The following is a 13,073-nucleotide window of genomic DNA, read 5'->3' as shown; positions in this document are numbered from 1 at the left end:
CTTGATAGTTATTCTACTAATTTCTCTTAGTTCATTGAAAAGAAAGGTTTGTTCTAATGTGGTTTGAACAATTTTTTTTTTCATGCCTATATCTTGTACTCTGAGAAACTACTTTGAAGGTAACAATACCCAATGTATTAACCATTGTCACTCTCCTATTATCTTGTTATGAAATTTTGTTTTATTTTTTTCTCCTTAAAATCAAATTTTAAAAGAATGAACTAGAATGAAATTCAGTAAAATATAAGTCACTAGATGCAGGGGGCATTTGTTTTACTTACGCCTATTTTTTCACTGACTAATAGCCTTGCCATTTGTATTTCTTCAATATAAAAAAAGATAAAATGTCTTTTCCACATTGTGCTTGTCTATGGACAATGTTGATTAAAAACTTTCTGTCTAAGTAGAATAAAAACTGAAATGTTTCATTTTTTCCTAGAAAAGTGGTAGCACGTTGCTGCTTGGATTTACTAACAGTGAGCACATCTTGCTCCACACTGTGTTTTCATATACAGCCATGCCTAGCTTCAGGATGTGTTTCATTCTGAGAACTGCACCAGCAGTTGATTTCAACATTGTGTGAGCATCACATAATGTACTTAAGCAAAGCCGGGTGGTATAGGTCTCTTTATGTGGACTCTGATGGACTTAGCAGATATGGTAAGCTTGAGCTATATGAGGCTATTCCCAGCATAACATGGATATTGTTTTACAGTAAACTGTAACTGAGACTATGTTCTAAAATAGTAATAAAAGTGTAGTACATATTTAAACCATTAATATAGTCATTTTTTACCTTTACCACATATTGTGTTGTGAATATAATTTTATGTGCTATAGTTTTATACAACACATAACATAGCAGGTTTGTTTACATCAAGATCACCACATAAATAATGCACTGTGCTATGATGTTAGGACAGTTTGGACATCACTAGGTGAGAGGAATTTTTCGCTCCATTGAAGTCTTATGAGAATAGATTTGTATATGCAACCTGTTGTCTATTGAAACTTATTTATGCAATGCATGACTGTCTTTTTTGTATTCAGTTGGACTTCTTTCTTTTCAGAAAATAGGGATTTTGTTTTGTAGTGTAAACTACAAAATATGTAATTCTTAAAAAATCATTTGTTTGCATTTTCTGGTACTGGGAATCAAACTCAGGACCTGTGCTTGCCAGGCAGGCACTGTGCTGCTGAGCTACATACCCAGCCCCTTAAAAAAAGATTTTTGTGAAAGTCACCTTTCTTCGTACAAGATAAGCTGATCAATTGCCATCCGTAAAGGTATAAACTTTAGAGTTTTCTTTGTCATAAATAAACTTCACTGCTGCAAATGGTGCATCCATATGTGGAACAAAATTTTTGGTTTTATGTTTTGAGTACTCTGACCATTGCTTAGTTTTAGTTGAGATTTAGCAGATAATATAGGGAATATGAAATACTATTCTTATCACTGAATCAAATGTCATTTTCTCCTCCTCGCTGTTTTGGATTAAAATTTAAGCAAATAAGTAGGATCATGATTTGTTCTGAGGATCTGTATGTATTTGACTATAACAAAAATACTTCACACCTGTGAGTTGTGGGATTTTCTGAGAGTAACTGGGATTTCCTGAGAATAATTAGCAGGTGGATTGCTTTTCTCTTTCCCAGAGAGTTACTTACAGTTGCTTCCTACTTTTTGTCTAGTCAGAGGGCTTATTTCATAACAATTTTCATAGGAAGGAGGTAGCTTGAAATGTATTCTCAGCTGTATATGTTTGTGATTGTTTCTCATGAATGTAAGTTGAAAAGAAATGCAGAAGATAGCTGCTCAAGTTCTTGCTGATCTATACAATACCTGCATCCTAACAGGTCGTATTTCAGCCCAGGTATTTTTGACAAATAGCTGAGCTCCAAAAACCTCTGTCAGTGGTGCTGAAACCTCTCATGATGCATGAGCATGTCTTGCTGATGAATTCTAATGTCAGCCTCTCTGTTTGATATCGATTCATCCAGTTGTAAAATTTGTGTTTGAGAAACACATTAAATTAGGAAGTTCCACATTTTGGTTGTGTTGAAATTAACACAGTTTGTCCTTTCATTTTAGAGAGTTCATAACAATTACCTTCCACATTGTCAAAAACAGCTAAAATTTAATTAGAAACTATCAATGCCATCACAAAAGAAATGTCTAATATTAACAAATAAGTTGATATGACTACAGTGCTGGAAATGTTTACAGGCCAATGACATGGTGATAATATGCAGCACGCTATTGTAAGAAAAGTTAAACACTTATTAGCAGGCACAACAGCAATTAACATGGAAGCCATGTAGTTTTGCAGAGATGAATATTTTGCCTTTAAAAACTATGGCTTTGAAGCATAGAGTATTCCAATTTTTCACGGTGTTTTTCTTTGTACAAAAATACACTTATTTTTGTAACACTGTGAGGCTTTTTTAAAAAATGAATAAAACTTTCAGTGATCTTAGTTTTTCTTTCTTCCCCCAGGTGAAGTTCTTTCATTTTCTATATAATATTTTTAAACAACTAGTAAAGTTCTTGACACTTCATTTCAGCGAGTTGGAATTTTTGAACTGTGTTATTTAGGCACCTTAAATATAGTCTCAGGGGACTGCACTACGCTGTTTCCTTTCATTCTAAATTAGTTTCAGAAGTGTTTAGTTAACAGATTGTCCTCTCAAATTTTTACTTGAACTCTGGAATTATCCCAATTCCATAATTTTATACAAGGATGAACTAAATAAAAGTAGAATTTCACAAAGTTCAATCTGACAAACTTTGCTACCAATCTGATATATTTTAGGATGAAATTCTAAAATCCTAGTTTTCAGATGGAGCCTGTAGTTCCCTTGCTGTGATTCAGTCATAGTAGATTATTATTTGCTTAGTTTAGTGAGGGTCATTACATGTTTAAAGTCATGGAGAGAACTGAAAAACTACACCTAGATCGTAAGTCCAACTGAAATTTGGTACTATTCTCTTCAGAAGAAGCAACCTGAAGCTATGCTACTGTTAATTATTCAAATAAGACTTAAATTTCTCTGGTATTGGATTTACATGATCTGAATTTAATAATTAAATCCACTCCAAGGCTACTTGTTAGAAAATCTTTAAGTGAACATGTTTCCTGGGAGATGTGTTTCAGTCAATAATCAAAGTATTAAATACAGTCTTGTGATTTCTTTTTAATGTTGGTCAAATGTAAAGTTCCAGTTTTGCATTATTAAAATGTAGTCACACAACCCCATAAAAGTGTGTTACCCTTAGCATTCCAAACTTTGTTTTTGAAAACTTTAATTTGAATATCTAATCATATGATATTCCCCAGAAATAATTCTTTATTTATAAACAAAACAAGACAAAAGCAATTGATTTTAATCCAAAATGTATTTTTCCTTATAAAAGAGGTCCACATACTCACTGTGTCTACTCTACAGAATTTGTCCACGTGTCAATTAATTTTATCTGGTCACTGCAAAAACTCGTGGCTAATATGTGTAATACAACACAGGAGGAGGTATTGCTCAGTTCCACTACTCTTATATACTTAAAAAAAATACAGAAATGTTTTTGTCCACTTTAACTGGAGTCCAGACATAAAAGTTACATGAAAGTTCTAGAAAATGGAATTATTTTATTTGGTTGCCACTGTACCCTTTGAAGCCAGTTAATTAAAATGCTGAACTTGTACATATTTCCATTGGTCAGGAGCAGCATTGGTGAAGCTTCACCTTCTTTATAGAAAGTAATATTTCTCTTCCTATTTTTGTAGCACAACTTCAATACTGAGTTTTTCTTTGAAGTAGGTTTCCTTTTTTTTTTAGGACATATTTGTTGGCACACCTATAACAGTTGCTTTCACTTCCAAGGATGTACTTTCTTCTTTGCCTGCTTCCCAAAGGTTTATCAGAGGAGGATAAAGCTCACTGAATGCAAAGGTTGGCTTGTGTAAGTAATTCCTCATATAGCTGTGTCTACCATCACAGTTCATTTCTTGAGAGAGGCAGATGAAAAGACACATCACACCAATAATCCCCAGAAGGCCTCCAAGGCAGGCCATTAAAACTGTGGCATTACCCTTTTCATATTCCTTTCTATCAGGGTCCGAAGCTTTTGTGGTGATGTTCACACACTGTGTTCTGATTTTCTGATAGATGGTGGGAATGTCAATACAAATTTTGTACTCGGTGGATGGGTTTAGATGAGTAAGATTATATACCTTGACATCTGCTGGTATTCGGGCACTTTGGGCAGCATGAAAATTTTCCGTCTTGACAAAGGCGGTCCATTTAACACTGGATTTGAGAATTTTGGATCTTGCTTTCCAAGACACCAGAACTGAATTGGCCCGAATATCTCTTATTTTAATGTTCAAAGAACTGTTACTATCCCGGGGAAAAGAGCCATCCACTTTTATCATAACAGATTTCAAGTCAGCACCAACAAGGTTAGTTGCTATGCAAGTATATAAGCCTCCTTCTTTTGGAGTGATGCCACTTATATCTAGTGTACCTTCAGAATGGACATAGAACTTGTCTGTCGCAGTATTAGGCAAGAGCTTTTGACCAGAAGGTGTTATCCAGTAGATTTCAGGCTGTGGCTCCGCAGTAGCTCGACAATGGAGAGAGACATAGCTATCAGCTTCAACATCCAAATTAGAAGGAAAACTCTCGGGAGCTATAAGAGGGAGGCAGATTTCCATCATGTCTCTGAAATGCACTTGCCGGACATTCTGGCCTTGGAATTCAGGTGGGTCCACGCAAAATAGTGAATCTGGCTCCATAAATCGAATGTTGGTTTTGTTCATATTAATCCAACGTATGACACAGTCACACCGGATGGGGTTGCTGTGAATGCTGACCTCCTTGAGGTTTGGCAGTGACTCAATGGTACCGTGGTACAGGGCGCTAAGGGCGTTACTGTTCAGCATGAGTGACTCCAGCTTGGGGAGTCTGAAAAATGCATTCGGGTGAATGTAAGACAGTCTGGGGTTGTTAGTTGCTTCTATTTTTCTTAAGTCTGGCAAGTTATCCACTGCAAGACTGTCGATGGAAATCAGCTCAGGCATGTTATTTATCCCCAACTCTTTCAAGTGTAGCATATTGCTGAAATCACCCCTTCGTATTCTATTAATAGGATTTTTATTTAGATCTAAAAATTTGAGGTTTACAACTTTTTGAAGAGCAGTACGGGGCACCTTAATAAGCCTGTTGTCATAAAAAGAGATGCTTTCTAAGTTCTCAAGTCCCACCAAGGCATTGTCTGGTATTTCTGTGAGATTTATACCAGCTATCACCAGACTTCGAAGATTGATAAGAGGCTTAAAGTTCATGTCTTTAATTTGCATGATTGGATTTTCCCCGATCATCAGGATCTCTAGATTTGGAAGAGCATCAAACCACTTACTGTTGATCATCTGCAGTCTATTTGAATTGAGATGAAGTCGAAGGAGATTGTGTAGGCCAACAAAGGCTCCAGGTGAAATTGTAGAGAGCAAGTTGTGATTAACATAGAGTTCTTGTAAGTTACTCAGGCCAGACAGACATTTTTCAGGTAGTTCAGCAAGTTTGTTTTCCTCTAGGTACACAGAAAGAAGCTGAGACATCTTTTTTACATTAATATTGGTGACTGAAGATAAATTGTTTTGAGATAAATCCAGGCCAGTAAGGTTTACTGGAAAGTCTGTGGAATACTCAATTTTTGCAATATTGTTAGTCTGTAGGAGCAGAATCTGTGTGTCAGCAGGCAATCTGGCTGGGAAATTTAAAAGACCTAAATCATTACAATCCACTGTAGATGCTTCCATATACATGGATTTGGGTGTAAACCAAGGCCTTATTTCACATGTACATAATTGTGGGCAGTCCACCTTTTTATCTACAGCTTGTACTAATGTCGTGATAGCTAGGCCAAGTAGCACATGAATTCGGAGTGGCATGTCCTTCATCTTAGCTTTCTTCTTCAGAAATTTAATGGGCCCTTGAGGATTCCACAGTCACTGCTCGTAAGTTCAGTAAGAGCTGATTGATACAGAAAATACTTGCATTTGTCAAATGATGAATGCCAAGGAACTGCAGAGTTTTTCTTCATGGATATAAGTGTGAGTGCCACAACTGCACTGACCAAAAATGTCATGCATATTGGAGAAAAGGAGGTCACTATTTCCTTGATGATAGAAAACTGATGTACTTTTTGAAGATGGTGTATGTATAGATGATCACAGGAGATTGAGCAATTCATTTATTTAGGATTGCACTATTCAGATCCCATGCTTGTTCAATATTGCAGGAACAGCAGCATTAAGCTAACTGAAACAAAAGAAGGAATAAAAAGAAAGAGAAAGATTATTAGTACAAATGAAAAAACCATAATTGATATCCATAGACTACCTCTAATTATTTCACATATAAGTGATACCCTTAGAGTCTACAGTTACTTCAGTGCATTTTGATGACTGAGCTTATGACCATTCTTGAGAATTCTTGGTCCAGACATTGGACAGGCTGACAAATTTAATCTTTAGAAGGCTGAAGTTTCAGTAAATATAATAAATATGTCCAGAATTTTTCTGTTACTTCAGATTTCTCCTTGCTTATACTTTTGCTTTTAACATATTTTTTAATTTCTCTAATAATTAGAGGGGAAAAAGTAACCTTTCAATGGTGATGGATTTTTTTCTTCCTCTTAAAATGGCAAAATGCAAAGGCTATAAATAAATAGTACTGTTCTATTACAGTTAACTGAGTTAGAGTGTAGTTCTTATGCTCTTAGAGATAACTTTTGGAGACAACATTAGAAAATGATTGTTAAATGAACTACAAGTAATGGTATTAGCTGGATTTCCCACTGTCATTCAGACTTCTCTGCGTAGTGTCCTTTGTATAAAGTCACTTGCATTTTGTAATATTTAAAAGATATTAACTTACTAACGTACTGTAGATATGCCAGTATATGATCATCCTTAACTGAAATTCAGGTTAATGTTTGAGTGTTTTGTTTATGCTGGAGAATAATTTATGTTCCATTAGTCACTAGCAATGAAAAAGCAACTTTACTACATCCATAAAGCACACACTTAAATATTCCTTCTTTTAAATGGACCAATGTCTTTATCACTGAGAAATAAACAATCTGAAAACAAGCTGTCATTCTGATATGTGCTCTTTTAAAATAGTTTCCCACTTTTAGGTGTATACTCTTTGGTTGTATACTCTTTTAGGTGTATACTCTGCACAGTTGTACTGCTGGTGAGCTCACCCGTTGGTTGTGCAGGAAAGCGGGGACACAGGTAGGCTTCTCCTCCTGCAGCTTGTTGCTGCCAGCAATATTGGTCTAATAATAGTCTTTGAATACTATTCCTGTTGCATCTCTGCCCAGTATTGACATTCAGAATGCCATTGCTGACTGAGGACATGATGAGGGTCAATGAGAGACATAAATATGCCTGGAGATGCGGTCTCTATGGAGACACAGAAATACTACTTTTTTCAGTAAAAAGAAAATTCTTGTTTCTCAAGATTTTAAATTGTATACAATTCAAAGTCACACCTGATTCCCATTTTATTTTCAGAAATCTGTTTTATCTGCAAACTAAATCAGGGTATTCAGATAACTACTAAGTTTCCTTGAATTAAAAGTATATTTACCATTTTTTTCATTACTATATCTATTTGCTGATCTAAAGGATTTTTTGTTTCTAATGAACATTCCAGCTATTCTTCTACTTTAAGTAGATTCTAACCCTTTGATGTTAGAATTGGCCTTCCTCAGTCTGGGGTCCTAGGTTTTCTCCACGTTTACCCCATCTTTTGCTGTTTTCCTGTGTGCAGTCTCCTCTCTCGGGAGAGGTATTGGTTTCTTCCACTGATCTTATTTCCTGGTATGCTTCTTTCTTTGTTTTACAGTAACCTTTGCTGTTTAAACCTCACTTGAAACACTGCTTCTCTTGGAAACCTTCTTTCCACATTACCCCTTCCTCCAATCCTGCTGAGCTGCCTGCCCCTTCCCACCCTGAGCCTAGTACCCACCTATGTCAGATCACTTCCTGGACTCTTTCATCAGGTGCCAAATTCTGTGAGAGCTTGAGATCTGTCTGACTTGCATCCCCAGCTCTTGTGCTTGGTGTTTAGAGAAGAGTAGATGCTTAAGAAATGTGCTGAACAAACTGTTCAATGCATTTTATTAATAAATTTACATATGCATCATTTTAGATGCAAGTTAACTAATTCTTTTATTCGATTTCCTGATTTCATTGTTTAAATGCTTTAACTTGTGTAAGTCTCTTACCTAAATGTGTGCTACTTGCATTTGTGTAAAATCTAAAGAAAGTCTATCTGTTGTAATTGTAGCTTATTCAGTCAGTATTTCCTGAGCATCTTCTGAGTGATGCTCATGGAGTTCATAGCCAGGTGAAAGAAAAATGATGGAGATATGGTTGCTTCCCTTAGTAAGCTTTCCATCTGGGAAGGGAGACCCAAGTAAGCAGTTGGGCACCGTTCCATATAAAAACTCATAGGGAGGCATATCGGACAGGCAACTGGATAAAACGAATATAGCAACCTATTGCCCCTTTATGTCTAAAATGCAGAAATAGCCTAGGTAGAAAGTACAAAATATATTTCTGTACATTCCCATAAGCCACTCAGCTGAGAAGGAAGAACTGTGACCTTTGCCAGTCAATGAGCTGAATCCACGTTTCCAGTTGAGCAAAGAAGAACCTATGTCCCCTTTACGTTAACCAGAAGATTACAAATATTAAAGATGAAGCATTCTCTTTGGGACAGTGATAACCTAATAATGTTGCCTTTCATTTTAATATTGTTCTGGTGGATGTCTTGTAAAATTTATATTTATGTTTAATTAGAAACTCATTTCTAACTCCATTTCATCATCTATGTAGCCATATACTGGAAACAACCATATTTTAAGTTAGGTTTATCCTGGAAGCTTTTGAAAATAAGAGTTCTTAGAATTGAACAAATTCAAATTTCATTTAGGTCTGGTTTATAAAAGAAATTGTCAATATGGGAAGCACAATAGAGAATATAGGAGTTTAACCTTCATTACAATATTGACTTTTTCCTCTGTCTGTGGAAATTATCATGGTGCTTTCACTAATAGGCTTTGGCACAGGTTTCTTGTAAGATAATAAGGCAGTAATGGTAGTTTTTTACTTAGTAGGGTTTTACAGTTTTCAAAGCCTTTTCTTATTCATTGTTTATTTTTGAAACAAGCTTATGAGAAAGGTTAGTAAGATACACCTTCATCTCCCTTTCCCTTTTCAATGTAAGGGTATTGAGACCTTCCATTACTATAATTTAATCTACCTGAGATCTTATCTTACTGAGATCACACAGCTAATAAATGATGGGGTGAGACTGGAAACCAGGCTTTCTCCCTACACACCTCTTCCTAGAAAGCTGCATTGCATTGATATAGAGAAATGAGGTGAGGTCATTTTAAATATGATTTTATTTCTCAAGAACAGTTCATATTACATTGGTCTTCAGCTTATAAAATTATAAAATTAAATCAGTGAATCAACTATAATTTATCAATCAACTAATAATGACTGTGGTGTGATTCACCCAAGTTGATCTAACAAGGGACTAGTATACAAAACCAAAATCCCAATTCATTATAATAAAAAGTATTACTGAGAGAAGGAAATACAAAGTCCTAAATTTACTTATTATCCAATGCTTTGGTTCCATTAACAAAAATACACTTGGAAAGATAAATTGTGAATGTGCAGTGTGCCCACGAATGTGAGATCAGAGGCTGAGAAGCCAAGTTCAAACTCCTAAGTATCACAGTCATCAGAAATGATACCTGCACATCTTCCTTACTGCACAGTGTATCCATGGCAACTGGAACACTTGAGTCTTTTGGTCCTTGGTGTGACCTCTGGCACCAAACCCCTTCCTGGAAGCTTTTGCTGATAATTTTGGTTACCTCTACTTGTGTCTGAATCACTTGTTTATATTTATTTATTTTATTAGTGGCATGAGATTATGAAGTATTGATATTCATTAGATTATTGAATTACTAATAGGCATTAGATTATTATATTATTCTTTACCAGACATTTGATTATTAGATTATTATTCCTGCTATTTAATAAGGTTATTGTTATTAAGGATGTGTTCTGCTCATCTTGAATGTATTAATAAATTTAATTGGTTGACTAGTACCTACCGCTGCACCTGTAGAATATGTCATGAAACACAGGGCTGCCAATTGATAACTGTGGAATGTGTCTTTCTAGAACTCCCTTTGAATGATAGCATGTGAACTAGCAATTACAGTAACTTAAAAATTAAATATCTGCCAATAAGCAACATAGTCAAATAACAAGAAAAAAATACACCTTCAGAGTTATACATAATTTCCCCCCATTTGTGCGGTGTTAAAAGGTGGAAAAGTTAGTTATACTCCACCGTGTCCACTGACAAAACAAAGTGGTTCACTTTAAAGGCGTTGATTTAAAACATAGCTGTTCTTTAGAGCCATCTTTTGGCTTCACTACCAAGATGATGATTTCTGCTTTTGGCCATTTGGGGATTTAGGCTATGTAACAATTAATATTGATTGTACCGATTTTTAAAAGAGGGATTTTGCTTTCTGTTTTATTCATATCAGTGTAAAAATGTTTAATAACAATTATGTTTTTAATTATATTGTTAAAAATAAAATAACCAGCTTCATAATCTCATTCTTATGTTCTCAAAATTTAAATTCCCCGACCATTCTGACTCTTCTCCTCCCTTTCTCCTTCTTCTCCTTGTTAACACATTGGATAAAAGTTATCTCTTTGAAAATTATTTTCAAGCTCACAAAAATTTGAGTCAGGTAATTATTGATATCCTTACATAATTTCCCACATACCATCAATTATCAGTGGCTTTTTTTCTCTAAAACAAGAGTAAAACATCACACTTCAAAAGAAAATCACTACTCCAACTTGGGTTTTAAAAGCTCAAAGGTTTAACAGCTGTTAGGCTGTTTCATGGAGCCTGGCATAGCCAGCGCAGGGACCGGCTATCATAACCTTTACTGATGAGAGAATGAATACAAAGTAGATACTGTAGGGATAAAATGTCTTGTTTTGTCCATTAAAATATGGTAATTAAGCCACAGGCTACAGATGTTACTAAAAGTAGATGTGTTTGTAAGAGTGAATATCCATGCGATCACACTCTTCCCTGTTTAATAACCAACTTCTCGTTAAGTACTGCTCTTTTCAGTTGCTCTCATGTAAAATTCTTTGAGGATATTATCTATATCTTCTGTTACTTTTACAACCTGAGACTCTTTTAATTATTCTTGCATTTTTCAATGTTAAAAAAATATGCTTTTGAAACATCAGGAACGAGAACTCACATCTTTAAGTGGTTTAAGTGACTGTCTCACACAGAGCTGTCCTTTACAGCCGTTATCGTTCGTCCCCTCTTTCATTTACTCATCCACCCAGTCTTCCAAAAAATATTTACTGAGGGCTGCCTGCATCAGTCATTCTTCTTTGACTTCTAACATCTTCAGGTTATAAGGTTTTTCAAAGTTGAAAAGTTAGAAAATTGTATTCACTGAATGCACTTTTGGCCTACACAAGACTTTTCTGTGGGTTGATTCAGAAGGTTATTTTTTATATTCAAAAAGCACTTGAAAATGTGGAATTTTCCTAATGCATGTGTCCTTTTATGCTTTCTGGATTTTTCTCACAGTATTTTTAATTCCTCTTATTGGCTCCACCATGCAGATTTTGCCTCAGGAAGCACCACAAGCCTGAAACACTTTATATGGGACATTGACAGCATGAAGCCTCCGAATTTAGTCCATTAAAAGAAAGCAATTCTAAAAGTTCTCATATCTTATATTTATACCTGTGGACATTCGTCATAACTTAAGAATTCTCTCTTGAGTAATTTTTAGGTTTCAGTGTATAAAAACACAAAATTGTTTCTAAATATGATTATACATGGAACCTTTTATGAAAAAAGTTACTTTTCCTTTAGTAAAAAGATCTTCATTCTTTAGTTTCTTCATCTGATTTTTATTATTTATGAAACACTTAGCACCTACTTTTTGGCAGGCACTGTTACGGACACTGGAAAGTCGGCCATAAATAAGATGAAATATCTGCTCACCAAGTCCTCAGTTATTGAAGGAGTAAATAGCTAAGGAGAATTCTGCACAGGAAATCTGGTTTATGATAAAGGGGTGCATAGTGGCGTGTGAACACACAAAGGAGGGGACGCTTGGTTCTGTCTGTCCAGTAGGAACAAAGTGAATGTTCTTGAGTGTTTAGTGATGCTTTTTTAAAAAAAGGTAACTGGAATGTAGTGAGGAAACAGGGGGGTAAGAGTATCTAAAAATCTACTATTTGTCAGGTGAATTTTCACAATACTGAGTTTGAAAACCAGATGTACATTCCTTCTGTACCTCACTATGTCTGTTATAAAGATTACCCAGTGAGGAAGACAGACATTGTCATACTCAAGTTGAAAAACTGGTGGCAATAGAAAGTTGCCATGGCTACATCAGAACCCAGTTTTTCTTCTACAGTGAATTGCTAGCTACATTCCTCAGTAGAAAGGACTTAAATTCTGTTCTCCCATTATCTAACTCCACAGTCCCTTGTGGTAAGAGTCAGTCTTTCTTCAATTCTAATTGAAGGTTCCATACCCCACAGTTATTGAGTTATACTAAATGCATACTATAAAAGATGCTTCTCTTTTCCACAAGACGTACTTATTGTCCAGTTTTCTCGAATCTAATTATTTGAATTTGTGTGTTGGCTTTCCAGAAGTGGCTTTTTAGAATGGTTTGATGAAAGCTACCCTTGTAATACTGACCAGTTAGGAAGAAATGGATACATGTAAGGGACATTTGGTTTGCACCATGACACAGGGACAGATTTACTAGGTGGCTCTGAAATCAGAGATAAGACCCTTCACTTTCCTGTGCCTCAAATTATTGATCATTAAAACATATTTATTTATTTATTTATTTATTTATTTATTTTTATGGGGTTTTTTTGGAGACAAGGTCTTGCTATGTAGTT

The 13,073-nt window shown here is 35.3% G+C and overlaps 2 protein-coding genes across 2 annotated transcripts in view; one reads left to right on the top strand and one right to left on the bottom strand.

Moving 5' to 3' along the window:
- Immp2l (inner mitochondrial membrane peptidase subunit 2) overlaps positions 1 to 13,073 on the top strand; it is an 852,239-nt gene that overhangs the window by 429,751 nt on the left and 409,415 nt on the right. The gene's annotated exons all lie outside the window — the stretch shown is intronic.
- The window catches only part of Lrrn3 (leucine rich repeat neuronal 3), a 32,596-nt gene continuing 22,901 nt past the window's right edge, over positions 3,379 to 13,073 (bottom strand). Inside the window, exon 2 of the mRNA XM_005377312.2 lies at positions 3,379 to 6,318. Within this exon, the coding sequence (XP_005377369.1) occupies positions 3,831 to 5,957 (2,127 nt within the window). The 5' untranslated portion in view covers positions 5,958 to 6,318 and the 3' untranslated portion in view covers positions 3,379 to 3,830. The remainder of the gene's footprint in view (positions 6,319 to 13,073) is intronic.

This window comes from Chinchilla lanigera, unplaced genomic scaffold (assembly GCF_000276665.1).
Source record: "Chinchilla lanigera isolate Chin_1 unplaced genomic scaffold, ChiLan1.0 scaffold00009, whole genome shotgun sequence".
Taxonomy (NCBI): Eukaryota; Metazoa; Chordata; class Mammalia; order Rodentia; family Chinchillidae; genus Chinchilla; species Chinchilla lanigera.
Note: the sequence above shows the minus strand (reverse complement) of the source record. Positions and strands in the feature narration are given on the sequence as shown.